Source organism: Chlorocebus sabaeus, chromosome 1, assembly GCF_047675955.1.
Source record: "Chlorocebus sabaeus isolate Y175 chromosome 1, mChlSab1.0.hap1, whole genome shotgun sequence".
NCBI classification, from domain to species: domain Eukaryota; kingdom Metazoa; phylum Chordata; class Mammalia; order Primates; family Cercopithecidae; genus Chlorocebus; species Chlorocebus sabaeus.
The window spans coordinates 74,962,238-74,983,220 of NC_132904.1; the positions used below are offsets into that span (position 1 = coordinate 74,962,238).

A 20,983-nucleotide genomic window follows, 5' to 3' on the forward strand; every position below is an offset into this window, starting at 1 on the left:
TTGAGAAGGACCTTTCCTCCTTCCACATATATAGTATAGGAACACATTTAAGTCTATTGTTCAACTTTCAGCGATGTGACTTAGTTACACATTTTGGAGACCTAATAAGTACTAAAACAGGGGACTACATATTGCCTAAAGGTTAGACTCTAAATCAATTATTAGTGACCAAGTCCAGCACAGGTTCACAGAAGATTAAGAGATAAAAGGATCCACAGAGCTTACCTACTTCAAAATGTGATAGTACTGTAGATGCAAAAACTGGAGGCCACATAGATTATTTTACTTGCCTAATGCTCTACAACTGAATTTATGGTAATGCTGGGTCCACAACCTGGGGTTTCTCTAACTCAGCAGTCTTTCCATCACTATTATTTTGTTAACCTCTGTCATGTTAACATTACAATTCTATCAGGTCCCTCAAAAATCATGGAAGGCATAATTCCTGACAGCCTTGGAAATTACAGTGCCTCCAGGTTCTGGGTCTGTAAATGTCCCTTGTTCCACTAAATTAATATGGTATCTACTAAGACCTGAATGCCAAATCAATACAGGCCGATGCTGCAAATATTTTAAAAATGTTTTCTGCATTTTATCTTCTAGGTCTAGGGTTAAATGTCACTTTTTCAGACATGCCTTTTCTAGCAAGCTTATCTATGCTTTCCTGTTCTTCATGTAACTTTACAGCACACACTGTATTTTGAAATCAGTTATTTAATTATCATATAGCTTCTCAAATATATTATTTAATTCCATGAAGGCAGGGTCATTTCTGTTTGGTTCACAACTGTTTATATAGCACCTACCACATAGTCTCGGCATATAAAAGCTCAAATATTTGTTGAATAAACAAATGAATTTCTCTCTCTAATTATGGTAGAGGCAAGCCTTATGGAAGCCCTAATTATCCCTTTTAGTCTGTCCTAAACTTGATATCTAAGCCCAAGGGATTAAAGTTCCAGGGAAGTAGATTTTCCTGAGATTTTTAGCTCAGTAAAAGCTAGCAATTAGATTCAGAAATGGAATGAGCAGTTTTGTTGGACACTGATTTCTTTGTCAAAAAGAGACTGGAAAACCAAGCGCCCAGGTAAACAGAACCTCTCTGCATTAGGCAGAAGGTCAACTTTGCAAACTCTCAGGTGTCTTCCAACTCTTAAGGCTCTGGAATTTGTTTCTTTTCAGCTGTTTGATTTTAAATTAGGTTAAAGTATACATACAAACTTCATTAGGAAATAATCTAGGAGAACCCATCTAATGAGACTTAGAAAACTGATTATTCAGGCATGCATGCCCATTTACAATTACTTGATACACGCGTATTCCACTGAGAATACAATTTGCTATAGGTCCTTATACATGTAATCCAACGAAGACAAAGACTAGAACAAGTTTTTAAAAAGTTTATGTAGCATTTCAATTTTAAACATATGCATGTGTGTGTGCGTGCGCATGCACACACACACACACGTATTATATCAACTCTGAAGAAAATGATGTTGAGTTCCTATACAGTAAGCGGCTTGTCCAAAGTGCTAGAATTGTCAGGTTCCAAACTCCCCAATCAGTGGTCTTTTCACTCTCATAGACCGCACTACCTTTTTTTTTTTTTTTTTTTTTAGATGGAGTCTCCCTCTGTCGCCCAGGCTGGAGGGCAGTGGCACGTTGTTTGCTCACCGTAACATCGGCTCCCAGGTTCAAGTGATTCTCCTGCCTCAGCCTCCCGAGTAGCTGGGATGAGAGGCACCTGCCACCACGCCTGGCTAATTTTGTAATTTTAGTAGAAATGGGGTTTCACCATGTTGTCCAGACTGGTCTGAAACTACTGACCTCAAGTGATCCACCCACCTCACCCTCCCAAAGTGCTGGGATTACAGCGTGAGCCACCATGCCCAGCTGACCACAGTACTTTTTAACTCTAGAATTACCCATCCTTTAGGCTCAGCCAAATTTCCATCCTCATCTTGGACTGAAAATACCTTTCTTCCAAATTTTACTGGGAAAGGACCAAATGAAATTAAAAAATATATAACTTTTTTTCCATAGGCGCCATTAAAAAAAATTGATTTTATTAGAGAAATTATAAACATCAAATATAAACAAATTATAACACAACAGTGATTAAAGAGTTGAAATACTTAATGTAATATCTCAATAGCTTTTAAAATGGAAAAGCAACAGTTATTAAATCTGATTTCTTTCATCCAGTTCAATGAAAGGGGATTTCAATTCAGAATAGCTACTTCGTTAAATCAATTAAGACTTTAAGGAATATTTTTTTTCTGCAATGTTTAGGAAAGTACTGAAAATGAGATAAGGATTTATCACAAAGTATATGGCAAGGGAGAAAAGATCCAACATTATTTTATTTTGAGCTACTAGATGGTTCTCAAAAATTACACAGGGAGTGATTTAATGATTACAAAGTAAAATACATTATCTCATTCTGTTTTAGAGTTTAAAAGAACTTTGAGACTATCTAATTCAATTTCTTCATTTCTTCTTAATTGAGGTAATGGATTTGAGAGTCCCCTAGCTATAAGTACCTCTTCTTAGGGGAGCTCATCCTTACATGAAATACCCTCAACTTTCTAAGAAAATCACAACCACTTATATTTTTTCTATGATATCTTATGGCACAACAATTACATGTTGAAATCTGCATTTCTAAAATCCAAACATGCATTCTACTGTCTGCACAATCCTGTGCAGTGCCTCTGCCTTGGGGTGCTTTTCCTTAACCAATCTTCTAGCTATAAAAGGCATGAATGAGGAAACCTTGGGAAAGGGATAACATCTTTGATATTGTCAACACCCAAGATGCATTGCAGGTAGCGTTCAAATCCCATCCCAAAACCTCCATGTGGCACAGATCCAAATCGACGAAGGTCCAGATACCTGTTTTCAAAAACAGAAAATCATCATCTATATATATTGTGTAAGACCAGATGTTAAGAGTAGAATTTTATGTTTCAAACATATTTTGCAACATTTGTTATTATTTACCTCACTGCGATAGACCAGTCTTTTCCCTCCACAGACAGACAATGGAAAGGAAGAAGCTGAATAATCTATCCAAGGTTACCCAGAGAAATAGCAGTGGATCCTGTCAAGCAGTCATGGGCTTTGGTCACTCTTCCTTTTTAAGCTATTATATTTATGCGTTTATGACAGAAAACTTGCCTCAGGAGGCTATAGAAAATTTTCTATGGATTTACTAATTTTCTTGAAAATATTTGCCTCTTTTATTTCTTGGTATGTTAATAATGTTTTCTTTTCCTTCCCAAAATCATACTGTTCAATACACAGAGGAGAGTGCAGAGTTTTGCCTGTTACATCATGAAAAGATATCCTACAGATTAGACTATAAGCTACAACAGGGCAGAAACTGTGCTTCATTCAACGTTTTATCACTAGGGAATGCTCTAGAGTAGGTGTTAATCACATGAAGTTTTGTTTGAAGGCACAAAAATATATGCTTGAATGCTAGAGTGAGGAGAAACCTTTAATTCTCTGCCTCAGGCCTACAGAAGATGCCCAGAGTCATTTTGCTGAGATGCTAGACAGCCTCTGAAACCCATCCATGCACATTCTTTTCTCACTAAAGACCACATGGCAAGACAACAGCACAGCCATGACTGAAACTCAGATTCTAACACACCAGCATTGGAAAAAGTTTTAGGAAGAAAAGAGAAAAAGGACAACTATAAATATTTTATTATGTCATTTGGTGGGGAAATTCTTAAGTTATAAAATATTGACTAAAACAAGTTTATCGGCCGGGCACAGTGGCTCATGCCTGTAATCCCAGCACATTGAGAGGCCAAGGCAGGCAGATCACTAGCTCAGGAGTTCAAGGTCAGCATGGCCAAGGTAGTGAAACCCCGTCTCCACTAAAAACACAAAAATTAGCCAAGTGTGGTGGCACCCATATGTAATCCCAGCTACTCAGGAGGCTGAGGCAGGAGGATTGCTTGAACCCTGGAAGTGGAGGTTGCAGTGAGCAGAGATGGAGCCACTGCACTCCAGCCTCGGCGACAGAGTGAGACTCTGTCTCAGAAAAATAAAAAAACAGAAAACAAAAAAGACCAAACAAGTTTATATTTTCTTGAATGATTTGTAAAATCAGTTCTATAATAAGCCGTAAGCAACATAACTTGTAGCTACTTGGCTCCTCAATCATAAAGACTGTCCATCAACCTATTTCTCCACCATTAATAATAATGGCTACTTATACTGCTATTGTAAGGAGTTAAGTCTAAGTACTTATCTTTTTAAAAGAAAAGATTAATTCCAACCAGATGAGTTGTAATCAGGTAAGAGACCAACATTACAGGAATATCTAGCATAAAACTTCAGATTAGTAAAAACTGTAAGAAATAATGGGAGGCACATAGTCTTGAATAACTGGAATGTTCAGTTGCTAAATTAACTTTAAAGTTTACAAGGCATGGGGACAGAGTACACTTTGACTAAGTGATGAAATGAACAGCACACCAAACTACTTGTCATAAATGCCTGCAGGACCTGACATGGCTGCTAGAAACTCCAGCAATAGTTTTAGATGGGTCTAAATTTCTCATACACTGATATTAAAACACTGGCATGAACATCCGCAAACTGTATTCAGCAGAGGGGTTCAGTCTGTAGCATTTTTCTTGCTTTTGCTTTGATAGATGAAAAAATCCATTTCTAAGAAAAAAGTTTTCTAATGTATACATATTTGTTTGATTATTGTTAAATTGGTTCCAGGGTAGTGAGATTATGGAAGAGATGCTATGAAATTTGTGGAACTAGTTATATATTTAATTTGCATATGGCATATAGAAATAGGAAGCGAGTAAATTCTTAGCCATCTGGGGTGGCTTCTCACCATATGGTGGAACACTAGCAGACATCACAGCTATGAAGATGTCTAAGGTCTCTTTTACCTTTAATACACTAAGATAAAAGGAAGCAAATTCAAGGAGATCTTACGGATTTGAAAACTTTAGTTGGGAAAAGCATGGTACTAAAATGATTAATAAAGACTTTCAAGGCTTAAACTTATTTAACCAATTTTTTTTTTTTTTAAGACAGAGTCTTGCTCTATTGCCCAGGCTGGGGTGCAGTTTGTATTTAGCTTGTTTTGTTTTGTTCTTTGAGACAGACTTTTGCTCTTGCTGCCCAGGCTGGAATGCAATGGTGCAATCTCGGCTTACTGAAACCTCCACCTCCCAGGTTCAAGAGTTTCTCCTGCCTGAGCCTCCCGAGTAGCTAGGAATACAGGCACCTGTCACCACGCCCAGCTAATTTTTGTATTTTTAGTAGAGATAGGGTTTTACCATGTTGGTCAGGCTGGTCTCGAACTCCTGACCTCAAGTGATCCACCTGCCTAGGCCTCTCAAAGTGCTGGGATTACAGCTGTGAGCCACTGTGTGTTTAGCTTTTTTTTTTTTTTTGAGACAGAGTCTCGCCCTGTCGCCCAGGCTGGAGTGCAGTGGCCGGATCTCAGCTCACTGCAAGCTCCGCCTCCCGGGTTTAGCCATTCTCCTGCCTCAGCTTCCTGAGTAGCTGGGACTACAGGCGCCTGCCACTTCGCCCAGCTAGTTTTTTGTATTTTTTAGTAGAGATGGGGTTTCACCATGTTAGCCAGGATGGTCTCGATCTCCTGACCTCGTGATCTGCCCGTCTCGGCCTCCCAAAGTGCTGGGATTACAGGCTTGAGCCACCGCACCCGGCGTGTTTAGCTTTTTTTAAGGCTAGTTTTTACAAACTATAACATGCATAAGCTTGCTCAATCATCAGGCTTATCTACCTAACAGCAAGACTCAGAACAAAGAAAGAAAGGGGGTAGGAAACCAGCATTTACTAAGCTTCCACTATATATAGATACTTAACCTGTATTGTTTCATCTACACAATAACTCTGTGAAAGAGATAATATCATTCCATTTTACAGCCAAAAAACCAAGACTCAGAGAGATTAAGTATACGTAAGGTCATTACTGGCTAATACAAGGCATTCAAAGGCCATCACCTGAAGCCAATTTTAGATTTTTTTCATCTCTGAAACCTATCTCCTTCCAAACCAAAAGGCAAGGGTATAGGTAACTTGCCCCTTCCTCTTCCTGAGGACAGCAAAAGGATTAATAATATTGTTGATATTATTATACCAAGATCCTGAAGGAGTGATAATATAGAAATATAAATAAAAATTTATATATATTGAAAAGTACTTGAAGAAAAAGTCTTCATAAGAAAAACCAAAACAACTTTGAGGAAGTGAATGTATGAGTACAGACATGTGGTCCTCCCTAAGCAGCTCAGATTTCTCTAGTTTGTGGAGACATTAGGGATCACTTAGCTCAAGTCCCTAATTTCACACAAAAAGAAATTGCAGCATAATGGTAAAGAGGAAAGGATTTTTAAAAAATTCATCAATTTATTTTTTGAGACGGAGTCTCGCTCTGTCACCCAGGTTGGAGCGCAGTGGCACGATCTTGGCTCATTATAACCTCTGCCTCCCGGGTTCAAACAATTCTCCTGCCTCAGCCTCCCGAATAGGTGGGATTACAGGCATGCGCCACCATGCCCAGCTAGTATTTGTATTTTTAGTAGAGACAGGGTTTCACCATGTTGGCCAGGCTTGTCTGGAACTCCTGACCTCAAGTGATCCACCGACTCTGGCCTCCCAAAGTGTTGGGATTACAGGCGTGAGCCACCACGCCCAGCCGAGCCAAGGATTTTGATTCAGAGAGATCAAGTCCCATCTCCATCCCTAAAAATGTGATCTTGGCTAAATTAGTTAACATCTCTGGGCCTCAAGCCTAGGGGGTAATAAGAAGGGGGTTAATAATAGTACCTAATTCACAGGGTGATGGGATGATTACATGAGATAATATACATTTTTTTTTTTTTTTTGAGACAAAGTCTCGCTCCTATCCCCCAGGCTGGAGTACAATTGCGTGATCTCAGCTCACTGCAACCTCCGTCTCCCGGGTTCAATCGATTCTCCTGCCTCAGCCTCCCAAGTAGCTGGGATTACAGGTGCCTGCCACCATGCCAGGCTAATTTTTGTATTTTCAGTAGAAACAGGGTTTCACCATGTTGACCAGGCTGGTCTCGAACTCCTGACTTCAGGTGATCCACCCGTCTTGGCCTCCCAAACTGCTGGGATTATAGGTGTGAGCCACCAAGCCCGGCCAATATACATAAAAATTTTAACATAATTATCTGACACACAATAAGTAGTAAGGAAATGAGAGCTATTATTACTATTTTTCAAGAACCCAAAAGAAGTAAGTAATCTTCTGAGCCCCCAACCCCTTCCCTGACCCAAGAAGCTCACTGTTTTTCACACTCTTTCACCAGGTCTTGGGGATACAAGTAAAAACGCTTCTAGGCAACAGACAAGCAGCTGGAGTAAGAATTATTAGGGGCCACATTCTTACCATTGGTAGACTTCTGTAAGTCCTGATCTGTTAAAGGAAAATAAAATTCTTTCAGGGAATGGCAGTAAGATAAATATTAACCACTAAACATTTATTCTGGGTGTGTATAAAGACCTCTTTATAAAGAAGTAGATGACAAAGCCTCTGCTCTCAAGTAATAATATAGTTGAGGAGCTGAAACTATACAGTAAGTTAACCAATAGCACAAAATGTTATCAAATAAATGGTTTAGACAATAAATGTTATAGAAAGAAAATATGATTCAGAGTCCAAAGGAAGGGATTCACCTGAGATGAGTTTATTATCCTGTGACATAAGAAAAGCACTACTTTTAGGCAGGGTGCAGTGGCTCCTGCCTGTAATCCCAGCATTTTGGGAGGCCAAGGTGGGAGGATCACTTGAGATCAGGAGATCCAGACCAGCCTGGTCAACATGGTGAAACCCCATCTCTATTAGAAATACAAAAAGTAGCTGGGTGTGGCGGTGCATGCCTGTAGTCCCAGCTACTTGGGAAGCTGAGGTAGAAGGATTGCTTGAACCTAGGAGGCAGAAGTTGCAGTGAACCAAAATCATGTCACTGCACGCCAGTCTGGACAACAGAGTGAGACTCCATCTCAAAAAAAAAAAAAAAAAAAAAAAGAGAGAGAGAAAAGAAAAAAAAAAAAGCAAAGCACTATTATTACTAGTTAAGGTTGTTGGGAGGCACACACAGACGAGGGACACATAGACAAAACTTTCGTTCTTCAACATTAAAACAATAATATAGATTCTGAGGCTGCCTTTATAATATGGTTGCAAATTGATTCTTATTTGAGAACTATTAATAAAACTTAAAATTCTTAGTGCTAATTGAAATTCAACTCAGCCCTTTAAAAACGTGTTTTGGACTACAGTGATCTAATGTGACCACGAATATGAAAAATTCAAATATACAAAAATACAGAAAACATGAAGAGCAGCCACAGACAAATCCCTGAAATAGGGAATCATATATATCCACTTCATTAAGAAAGATACATGTAGCTATTATCAGGTATTAGGTAAACATTTAATGTTATGAGGAAAGGTTTCCTGGAGGAAGGAAGCAAGCAAAGAAAACAGACCAATTAATCTTTCAACAGATGAGGTTTCTTGCCATGTGTGATTTGTATTGTGCTTTTTAAAAAACATAGAGAATACTCAGATTCTTTCCAACTAGAGTCTGACCTTCAGTTCCACAACTTTCTCAGGACTTTTTTAACACTGTAATAGTAGTAAGGAGTTAGTCATCTAACGAATACAGTCTTCCTCAAACCTATGTATCCCCTTTCTTTTGGATCCTAACCCAGTAGAGCAGTCCAGATGAGTGGGGTAACAAAACTAAGTTACCCAAGATTTTTACATATAGGTTGGGACCTTGACAAAGCATCAACTTTTTTTTTTTTTTTTTTTTTTTTTGAGACGGAGTCTGGCTCAGTCGCCCAGGCTGGAGTGCAGTGGCACGATCTCGGCTCACTGCAAGCTCCGCCTCCCGGGTTCATGCCATTCTCCTGCCTCAGCCTCCCGGGTAGCCGGGACTACAGGCGCCCGCCACCTCGCCCGGCTAATTTTTTGCATTTTTAGTAGAGACGGGGTTTCACCGTGTTAGCCAGGATGGTCTCGATCTCCTGACCTCGTGATCCGCCCGCCTCGGCCTCCCAAAGTGCTGGGATTACAGGCGTGAGCCACCGCGCCTGGCCAGCATCAACTTTTAAAACATTTTCCCCATTGGGAAAAGAAGGCCTCACAAATGGCTAACGGAGTATTTTCAAACAATCATGGCTTTTCCAGGTTACTATGAAACCCAGTACTATCTGGAGAGAATGAGGCATACAGACATAGTAAAAGTCTTTTTTTTTTTTTTTTTAAAAGTCTGTCAGTACTTTTACTAAAGTAGAAGTCATGGAAAACAGGTATGGTTAGTTTAGGCAGTCATTATGGCATACACATGTATATGTAGGAGTGGCAGTTCAATTAGAAACGCAATTCCTTACTCCCCGTCTCCGAAACATTCTCTATGTGTTTACAGATTTATTTCCCAGTTCTCAAACAGCAAGTTAAACTTAATCAAATAGCTAAATCAAGACCCCTACATAGAAGAGAATCTGAGGAAGTGAAACATGCTTATTCTAAATGCTATCTGACTAGTTTTCTTTCCCCAACTTCATCCTTTCCCTGGCTCAGAGTCTGTCTTTATGACTCTACAGAAGTCTGCCAATCATAATTGAGAGTAAATAAAGAATACAGATAAGATAAAAATGTAGGACAAGCTTTAAGGGGGAACTCTCTCTTCTCATTTTATTATTAACTTTTTAAAAAGCTACTTTCCACAGGGAAAGGTATGTAAAAATAGTGGGCGAATATCACTGTGGGTTTTTCATGTAAGAGTTCCATTCCTGAAGAAAGGGAAGCTCAGAGATAAATTAACAACTTGCTCAAGGACACAGAGAATCTGAGATCCAGTTCTGTCAGGCACTGAGGGCCCAGGGTCTTCACTCTGTTACTATGCAATGACCACCTTTGAGCGCCTTATGCTCAGTTTCTAAACTGTGTTTCTTTTAGGTCTGACCATTACCTGGCTAAGCGCTCCTCTAAGAAATGGTATCGTTCTTCTCTGAGGCCTCCTCCAAAGAGTTCCCCGACTCCAGGAACCAGAAGATCAACAGCAGCAACCTAGGAAAAAAAAAATTATTAGCATTCTATTTTCAGGTGATTCCAACAGTCAGTTTCTGAAGCAAGTAAACGTTTAACATTTTGGCAATGGCTAATTAACTACCTACCAGAATCTTACTGACTACATACAAATTACAAGTGGACAATTTCCTCTCTTCTGCACCATTTGTGTGGTATACTTAACAAAAATGTATTTTCTTCATAAATGTGACAGAAATGTTAATTATAAAAATGTGGAAAGTGTTAAAAATTATGAAACATTAAAAATCACCTATCACCACCAGAAACAATTACATTTTTGTGGACTTCCTTTCATATTTTTTCTCTTATACATTTAAAAAGTATAATTACAGATAAAAACTTACCACTTGTCTTACCTAATATACAAACTAGTATTTTTCCTATATTAGTAAAAATACTTCACGTTGTTTTAATAGCTTTAATGTTTAATAGTTTATTGATCGGAATTATAATTTTTTAACTGCTTTCCTTTTCAGTTAAACATTTAAGGTGTATTTTTGTCTGTTTTCTCTTATAACGTGGCAATGAAGAGTTTAATTTGTAGTATTGCTATTAGGACATATAAAATAAATTCTGATTATTAATCAAAGAAGTACAAAATTAAAAGAACAAGATACCATTCTGGAGTTATCAAATGGAGATGACAGCCGGGCACAGTAGCTCATGCCTGTAAACCTAGCACTTTGGGAGACTCAGGTGAGCAGACTGCCTGAGCTCAGAAGTTCGAGACCACCTTGCAGGCAACATGGTGCAACCCTCATCCCTACTAAAACACAAAAAATTAACTGGGCTTGGTGGTGCATGTCTGTAATCCCAGCTACTTGGGAGGTAGAGGCAGGAGAACTGCTTGAACCCAGGAGGTGGAGGTTGCAGTGACCCAAGATTGCACCACTGCACTCTAGCCTGGGCCACAGAGCGAGACTCCATCTCAAAAAAAAAAAAAAAAAGTTATAAGAAGATAATATATCCGCAAAACTAAGTCTGAAAGAAAAAATATAGGCAAATAAGATAAACAAGACAGATAAAAGAATGGATAAACCAATACGCTCATATAACTGATACAACCTTTCTGGTCAGCAATTTAGCAACAGATAACCAAACGCCTGAAAAATGCAATACGTTTTGACTCAGCAAGCAGTTCAAGGAACCTATCCTAAGAAAATCAGAGATGCAAAAAAAGATTAACACGCAGGATGTTTGGCATTACTTATGACAAAAAGTTCAAATGTACATCAACAGGCTATCAGATACATTTTAGAAAAAAGACTATCATCTACATAATGAGATGTTGTGTTGCTACTGTGATGAGATTACAGGTATTTTAGAATTATTTTCCTCTTTTATTTGTATTTTCTTTTTTTTTTTTTTTTTTTGAGACGGAGTCTTGCTCTGTCACCCAGGCTGGAGTGCAGTGGCCGGATCTCAGCTCACTGCAAGCTCCTCTTCTTGGGTTCACGCCATTCTCCTGCCTCAGCCTCCCGAGTAGCTGGGACTACAGGCACCTGCCACCTCGCCCGGCTAGTTTTTTGTATTTTTTAGTAGGACGGGGTTTCACCGTGTTAGCCAGGATGGTCTCGGCCTCCCAAAGTGCTGGGATTACAGGCTTGAGCCACCACGCCCGGCCTATTTGTATTTTCTTACAAAATTAGTAATATTTAATTTTTGAGGCTGGGTGCAGTGGCTCACGCCTGTAATCCCAACACTTTGGGAAGTCAAGGTGGGCGGATCACCTGAGGTCAGGCGTTTGAGACCAGCCTGGCTAACCTAGTGAAACCCCCTTTCTGCCAAAAATACAAAAATGAGCCAGGCACAGTGGCGCATGCCTGTAGTCCTGGCTGTTCGGGAGGCACGAGGAATTGCTTAAACCCGTGAGGCGGAGGTTGCAGTGAGCCAAGATCATGCCACTGTACTCCAGCCTGGATGACAGAGTGAGATTTTGTCTGCGCCCCCCAAAAAATAATTAAAAAAATTTTTTTTTAATGTTTATTTGTGGCTGGGCATGGTGGCATGTGCTTGTAGTCCTGGCTACTTAGGAAGCTGAGGTGGGAAGACTGCTTGAGGCCAGGAATTCGAGACCAGCCTGGACAACACAGTAAGACTCTGTCCCTACAAAATAATTTAAAAATGTTTATTTGCAGATGGGTGTGGTGGTGCATGACTGTGGTCCCAGCTACTTGTCAAGCTGAGGCAGGAAGATCACTTGAGCCCAGGAGTTCGAAGTTGCAGTGAATCATGATCATACCACCTGTACTCTAGTCTAGGTGACCGGCAAGACCTTGTCTCCAAAAAAAACAAAACAAAACAAAAAAAAAAACAAACAAAAAAAACATTGCTATCTGTATTATTTTGTGACTTTCCTGTCTTTTGGGCAGGTAGACATTTTTAAGCCCAAGAACCTGAAGGCACAAAACTAAGATTTAGTGTAACAAATGAAAAATGAGGAATCTATAAAACACATTTTAATCTTTAAATGTCACATTACCTTATAAACATTTTTAAAACTTTACCTCACTCTGCCATTAAGCTATCCCCTTCCCAGTTTTGATTTAGAAACTTTTGAGATATACTCTATGAATAATCAACATTAATAAAGAATAATTCAAGAATCTGCCCCCAATGCTGTACACCTTATCCTCATTACTATCATTAAAGAGAAAAACCTCAGCTCTGATCCTCATCACTAGGCTGAATCAGAATGAGCGAGAACAGCTACACAATTAATATGGCTGAGCTCTAATCAGGACCCTGCAGTTATTCTTTCTGTCCTCAGAGCAAGGAGAAAGTCTGGTATCTTTATTTCCTCATGTCTTGCTTTGAGATATGGCTAAAATATGACAGGAGTTGAGAGACACGTGGTAAAAATTTTGTTCTTTTCTTACCTTCAATCCAGAGTGTTAAATTTAGAATTATAGGCAATCAACTTTGGAAGAGAATAGTCAACCAGTGGCTCTCTGGCCTCTGCTTGAAAATATTTAAAGCCCGAGAAACAGTAGCCTTGAAACAGAGCATTCCATCCTTGTTTAGCTCTAAAATTAACTCAAAATGGATTAAAGATTTAAATATAAGATCTGAAATCGGCCAGGTGCGGTGGCTCAAGCCTGTAATCCTAGCACTTTGGGAGGCCGAGACGGGTGGATCACAAGGTCAGGAGATCGAGACCATCCTGGCTAACATGGTGAAACCCCGTCTCTACTAAAAAAAAAAAAATACAAAAAACTAGCCGGGCGAGGTGGCGGGCACCTGTAGTCCAGCTACTCGGGAGGCTGAGAATGGCGTAAACCCGGGAGGCGGAGCTTGCAGTGAGCTGAGATCTGGCCACTGCACTCCAGCCTGGGCGACAGAGCGAGACTCCGTCTCAAAAAAAAAAAAAAAAAAAAGATCTGAAATCATAAAACTACTAGAAATAAATATAGGCCAGGCGCAGTGGCTCAGGCCTGTAATCCCAGCACTTTGGGAGGCCGAGGCAGGCGGATCACAAGGTCAGGAGATTGAGACCATCCTGGCGAACATGGTGAAACCCCGTTTCTACTAAAAATACAAAAAATTAGCTGGGCATGGTGGCGGGCGCCTGTAGTCCCAGCTGCTCGAGAGGCTGAGGCAGGAGAATGGTGTGAACCCGGGAGGTGGAGGTTGCAGCGAGCCGAGATAGCGCCACTGCACTCCAGCCTGGGTGACAGAGCCAGACTTTGTCTCAAAAAAAAAAAAAAAAAAAAAAAAAAATAGAGAAAAAGTTCTATGACATTGGTCTGGGCAATGATTTCTTTTTGGAGATGACTCCAAAAGCAGACAACCAAAGCAAAACCAGACAAATGAGATGGTATCAAACTAAAAAGCTTCTGCACAGCAAAGGAAACAATTAACAAAGTGAAGAGACAACTCAAAGAATGGGAGAAAATATTTGCAAACCATACATCTTATAAGGGGTTAATACCCCAAATATATAAGAAAATATATAAGGAACTCATACAACTCAACAAGAAAATAACGTGATTAAAAAAAGGTAAAGGAATCTGAACAGACATTTCTAAAAAAAAAAAAAAAAAAAAGAAAAGAAAAAAGAAAAAAAAAATCACACAAATGACTAATAGGTACAAGAAAAAATGCTCAACATCACTAATTATTAAGAAAATGAAAATTAAAACCACACTGAGCTATCACTTCACACCTGTTAGAATGTTTTTTTTTTTTCCCCTTCCTACATTTATATTTTTAAATAGAGATGGGGTCTCGCTATGTTGCTTAGACTGGACTTGAACTCCTGGGTTCAGGCGATCTCCTGCCTCAGCCTTCTGAGTAGCTGGGATTACAGGCACATGCCACCACCACACCCAGTTTTGAATGGCTTTTATAAAAAGATGAAAAATAAGTTTGGAGAGAAAAGGAACTCTTATACGCTGCTGGTGGGAATGTAAATTAGTACAGCCATTATGAGAAATGGTATGGAAGTTCCTCAAAAACCTCAAAACAGAACATACACCTCAGCAATCCCACTTCTGGGTATATATATCCAAAGGAATAGAAATCAGTATGCCGGTGGTGATATCTGCACTCTAACGTTCACTGCAGCATTATTCACAATAGTAAAGACACGGAAACAACCCAGGTGCCCATCAACAGATGAATGGACAAATATTGTAATGGACAATAAAATACTATTTATACATAATAAAATACTATTCAGCCTTAAGAAGGGTGGTAAATCCAGTCACTTGTGACACATGGATGAATCCAGAGGATATTGTGCTAAGTGAAATACACCAACCACAGAAAGACAAATACCACATGATTTCACTTACATATGGAAACTAATAAGCTGAACGAATAGAAATAGATAAAAGAATGATAGTTACCAGAGGCTGGAGTGGAAAGGAAGGGAATGAAGAGTTGCTGATCAAAGGGTACAAAGTTTCAGATAGACAGAGGAATGAGTTATTAACCAAAAGGTGCAAAATTTCAGGCAGAAGAATAGATTATGAGATATATTACATACAAGGTGACTACAGTCAACAATATGTATTATATATTTTAAAATAACTAAGTGTAAATTTCAAATGTCTCACCATAAAAATGATAGGTAAGTCAGGTGAAGGATGTGCTAATTAGTTTGATTTAATTATACCACATTGTATACACATATCAAAACAGTATGTTATAGCCCATAACGTTAGAGTGTTGCTTATACCCACTATATACATGAAACACTTGTCAGAACAAGACAAAACAAAAACAAACAAAAAAAGAAGGGATAGGCATATTCAAAATCTATCATTTTTAAGGTTTTAAAATAGGAGTGATTCCATGGGACAAGGGTGGGTAGTAATCACTTTCTTTTTTTTTTTTGAGATGGAGTCTCGCTCTGTAGCCCAGGCTGCAGTACAGTGGCTCACTGCAACCTCCGCCTCAGCTTCCAGAGTAGCTGGGATTACAGGCACATGCCACCGTGCCCAGCTAATTTTTGTATTTTTAGTAGAGACAGGGTTTCACCACGTTGGCCATGTTGGTCTTGAACTCCTGACCTCGTGATCCGCCCGCCACATCCTCCCAAAAGTGCTGGGATTACAGGTGTGAGCCACTGCGCCTGGCAGTAATCACTTTTGATACTGTGAGTACACGTAAAGCTTAAAGCCAAGGCTAGAAAGGTCTACCGCCTCCAAAAGATGCTGGAGAATCAGAGACTATGGAATAACCGGAAGAAGGTAGTCCAGATGAGGCTGGTGGCCAGTGATGATGAAGATGAGGCAATCCTTGGTTAGATGTTCTGCTTTCTCTGTATTTCATGAGCATCAAATGAGAGATGTACTTGTTGCTGGATCTTGCTGCTAAGACAAATAAAACAAACAAAAGCCCTCTGGGGCTTTTTGCATGCAGATCTAAATCATGTTAATTTTGGATCTTAATTCTTTTAACGCTATGTTTAGAGGAATATAAAAGACTCATATTTATCTTTGATTATAAACTTCCTTTAATATTTGAGTTCAGGAGAGAGTTCACTGTGTAACCACACTGACTTTAGACTTTTCTGTCTGGCTTTTATTTATCTGGAATATCTGCAATTGCATAGTTATAGTTGTGTAACTGGAAGTTTCTAAACCTTTTGAGTCACCTTAAATTTTTTTTTTTTTTTTTGAGATGGAATCTCACTCCGTCACCCAGGCAGGAGTGCAGTGGTGTGATCTCTGTTCACTGCAAGCTCTGCCTCCCGGGTTCACGCCATTTTCCTGCCTCAGTCTCCCGAGTAGCTGGGACTACAGGCACCCACCACCACGCCGGCTAATTTTTTGTATTTTTAGTAGAGACGGGGCTTCACCGTGTTAGCCAGGATGGTCTCGATCTCCTAACTTCATGATCCGCCCACCTTGGCCTCCCAAAGTGCTGGGATTACAGCCGTGAGATACCGCACCCAGCTGAGTTGCCTTAAAAATCTTATGCCATGGTAGGATAGCTACAGTAAAAAAAAAAAAAAAAAAATTTCTCCCAAACTTGCCTTCCTAATTTCCAGTGTACCTAACTGGTTATGCACAACTATTGCTGCACTTGCTATTACAAAATTAAGGTGATAGTGGTTGTATTAGTCAGGATAGGCTAGGCTGAGCTATAGTCACAAACAACCCCAGAAGCTTACAACCAGGTTTCTCAATCTCAGCATTAATAACATTTTTAACCAGATACTTCTTTGTTGTGGAGGCCTGAACTGTGCACTGTGGGATATTTAGCAGCATAACTGGCCTCTACCCACTATATGCCAGTGGTACTCCCCTAGTGGTGACAACCAAAAACATCTCCAGACATTGCCAAATTGGTGAAGAAGGAGGGGAACGTAATAATCCCTGGTTGAGAACCACTAGTTTAAAACGATGAATGACTTTTTAAAAACATATGCCACACGTCCATCCTGGTCTAAAACTGATAGAATAATCTCTTTCTAGGGTACTGTTGGTCTTGGGGCAGACAGGCCAAAGAGCATGGATGACTATGTACTCAAAGCATTTGTACAGAAGCAACGTATGTATGTCACTTCTCACATTCCGTGACCAATGCAAGTCATATGACTCAGGTCACATCAGTGGGACAGGGAAGCATAATTCCCACTGGGGAAGAAGCAGAAACTATATGTGCACATACAACAGTTTTCCATGTTGCTTTTTCCTCATCTACGTGGACTCTTAAACTTCTACCCTCCCAAACAATCCTTCAATGTTAATTAGAATTAAAGGCAGAACAGTAGTTCCCGCTATTTTCTTCCACTGTACTCTGGGAGATAAACTAATCAGTATGAAAGAACTTATCAAAATAGGCTATTTTCACTGAATAAAAATTTTAGAAGACATCTGGATAGAGTCCCACATCACTATTATATTCTTACTTGGTACTAATTTTGTGGTATGCAGGAGGAACACATTTCATCTTTGTTCTTTCTTTGCTTACATGGTCTGAAAATTCACATTCTCTCCAGTGAGTCAATATACTATGTTTCCTTGACCAAAGTGCAAGTTGCTTCCCCTAAGATATCTGTACCTTCTGAGCAAAGCATTTCTTTGCAATGCCTCATAATTATTTTAGGACCAAATGGTACTATTTCTTTTTCAACAAGGTCAGGTGAACCTCTGAAGAAAAGCCCCCAAAAGCCTTGTGTGTTTTTTTCCCCCGCCGAGACTGAGTCTCACTCTGTCACCCGGGCTGGAATGCAGTGGTGTGACCTCAGCTCACTGCAACCTCCGCCTCTCAGGTTCAAGTGATTCTCCTGCCAAGGCCTCCCAAGCAGCTGGGATTACAGGTGTGTGCCACCACGCCTGGCTAATTTTTGTAGCCAGTTTTGTAGGTAATTTTTGTAGTAGAGATGGGGTTTCACCATGTTGGGCAGGCAGGCCTCTAACTCCTGACCTCAAGTGATCTGCCCACCTGGGCCTCCAAAGTGCTGGGATTACAGGCGTGAGCCACTGTGTCCAGCCCTTGTTGTCTTTTCTTCCTCCATGTACCATTCTTCTTTTCTCTTTTACTTCAGGTTTAGTTTCCCTTCCACCATATCAGATTCTAATACTTCCTGTTTTTCTTTTATAACTATATCCTCTTACCTAGCTAAAGATTCTGCACACTCTCTGAGAAGGTATAATACAGCAGAGTATTCTTCAATTACAAATAAAGACACATTTTGAATATACAGAGTGCACTTTCTTCAGGTATATCAAAAATACTGCATTCTCTAGAGATCACTAGAACAATTCCCTCAAATTTTCATACTTTTTAGTTAGGATTGAAATTCCAGGTAGAATTCTTCTCCTTGCATCTCCCCCTGGTAACGACTAGGCTAGTTACTAGAAAAACTACCTATTTCTCCTGGGTTCTACTAGAGATAAAAGGTACATAAAGATAAAATACAAACACACAGGCAATTACACAAATTTTTTGGAGAAGTAATGACAAAAACTTGATTGTGTGTTTCCCAAGTTACTGGGAGGCGGTTAAGAGTGCAAGCAGGTTGGAAACAAGAAAGGTGGCATTTGCTGGTGATGATAACTTGCCTTTATGGGCTGGCAGGTCTGTGGTTTATGGGAGGCTGAGACTGGCTTAAAGAGCCAAGGACAATGAAGCCATGAGGAATTAACTTTGATTAGGGAAAGTGGGGAGGGTTCATCGATAAATAAAAAGTGCTATAGTAGAGATCAGATTTTATCATAGCTAACCATAAAGCATTAGGTGCTACAAGAAAAATACAGATAAAGTACTACAAATAATCATATAGCCCATGATCACTATCAAAAGCACAGATATTGTCTGTCTACTACTGGTTCTTCCAGCCAATTCCAGTGTGCTTTTAGAGTACTGCAAAGGTGACTCTGAAATTGAGCTACCGTCAATACCCACTTTCTGCCCATTTGGCTGTTGCATGCCAGGCTCTCCAAATAGGTGGACTCTACAGCACATCTTAAGCAAGTTGAAGCACATCATCTTTGCCCTGGGAGATGAGCTGCAAGCTTTTGAACATCCTGTTAGGAAGTATCCATATCTTTTAATTAGATGACCAAACACATACTTATTTATTCCTGTAAGTTTCATCTATGATTCTTTTTAATTAAAAAATATTAAAAAAAAATTTTTTTTGAGATGGAGTCTCACTCTGTTGCCAGGCTGGAGTGTAGTGGTGCGATCTCAGCTCACTGCAACCTCCGCCTCCCATGTTCAAACGATTCTCCTGCCTCAGCCTCCCAAGTAGCTGGGATTACAGGTGTGTGCCACCACGCCCAGCTAATTTTTTATATTTTTAGTAGAGATGGGGTTTTACCATGTTGGTCAGGCTGGTCTCGATCTCTTGACCTTGTGATCCACCCGCCTCGGCCTCCTAAAGTGCTGGGATTACAGGCGTAAGCCACTGTGCCTGGCTGATTTTTTTTTTTTTTTTTTTTTGCCACTCTGCCACTCAGGTTGCAGTGGTATGAGTGTGGCTCAATGCCACCTTGACCTGCCAGGCTCAAGCAATCCTCCTAACTCAGCCTCTCTGAGTAGCGAGGATTACAGGCGCAGGTCACCACAGCAGGCTATTTTATTCTTTTTGTACAGACAGGGTCTCAATTTGTTGCTCACACTGGTCTCAAACTCCTAGGCTCAAGTGATCTTCCTGCTTCTACCTCCCGAAGTGCTGGGATGACAGGCATAAGTCACCACGCCCGGCTCTATGATTATTTCTAAGCAACACAGATGATAAATAATGGCATAGGAACCTTCAAAATAATTCAGCCTTCCTATATTACTCTTTTTCTTGGAACTTCAATTAACCACAGCCAAAAATCAGCCATGAACTTGAATTTTTAAAAGTCCTTCTCAACGGACAATCACCTGTACTTTATGGAAAAAGATACGGTTCAAAGAGAAAGGAAAGTAGGACCAGAAAATACATAGTATATCTGTAGGTCTGGTGGTTACTGGGAGTAATGAGTTATATAATGAACAGGAACCAGAACTAAATCTACCATTAAGGAATTCACTGGTTGCACTGCGAAACTTCTTCCAAGTTGACCAAATCTGAGCACTTTTGCAACCAAAAATCTCTATTGTTTCTATGCATCGCTGGGAGATTTGAATTAAGTAGGACTTTAGCTCTGCTGACCTTTTACTTTCCTACACAGGTAACAGTGGAGACTACAGATCATTTTCCTAAGCTTTCCCTAATTCCCCTATTCCTTAACAAAACCAATTCCACTTTGGGAACATCTTGTAGGCCCAGAATGCTCTCTGACACATCTTCCTCCACTTAGTATGAGTTTTGATTCTGCCTAAGTCACACAGCTGCAGTGGCATGCTGTCTAGAAATAGTTTATGCTGGTATTCAAGCTGAACAAACCCTGATTTCTATTTATGACACTCCCTTCTGACTCTTTGATTCCAATCAATGCACTGAAAATAAAACTCAGACCCTGAATAAAAAAAAAAAACCACAGGCTAGATGGGAACAAGGCTTACAATACATAACCTTTACAATACATACATAATGCTAGGTTGAAAGAGGGAGAAAGTTTAATGTCCCTTCCTCTGCTACCTCTCTTCCTACCTATCTCAGTATTTTTAAATATTGATGAAAACCACAAATTGAACGCCTCCTTATTCAGTTTCTCACAGGCTGTTACTAACAATGGGGCAAGGTTATACACTAGTATCAGAAGAAAAAGAATGTTCCACAAACCATAGGAAACATGTTTGTGGTTTTTGCTGTAACTGATGAAAATACATAGTATTTTGGCCCTAAACACAAACTAGGTACAATTAGAAAAGAGGGCTTTCCAGATGTGACAGTGAAGAGATGCAGATAGGCTGCAGGCAACAATGACTGAAAATGGACTTTGGCTACTA

The 20,983-nt window shown here is 39.8% G+C and overlaps 1 protein-coding gene across 2 annotated transcripts in view; it reads right to left on the bottom strand.

Moving 5' to 3' along the window:
• Window positions 1-2,049: 2,049 nt before the first annotated feature.
• Window positions 2,050-20,983, bottom strand: part of NARS2 (asparaginyl-tRNA synthetase 2, mitochondrial) — a 138,198-nt gene continuing 119,264 nt past the window's right edge. The window contains exons 12-14 of one of the 2 annotated variants that reach the window (XM_038005422.2): window positions 10,023-10,120; window positions 7,430-7,456; window positions 2,050-2,895 (exon numbers count right to left, since the gene is read on the bottom strand). In XM_038005422.2, the coding sequence (XP_037861350.1) occupies window positions 2,751-2,895; window positions 7,430-7,456; window positions 10,023-10,120 (270 nt within the window). In that variant the 3' untranslated portion in view covers window positions 2,050-2,750. The remainder of the gene's footprint in view (window positions 2,896-7,429; window positions 7,457-10,022; window positions 10,121-20,983) is intronic. The other variant, XM_038005423.2, reaches the window with a different exon arrangement.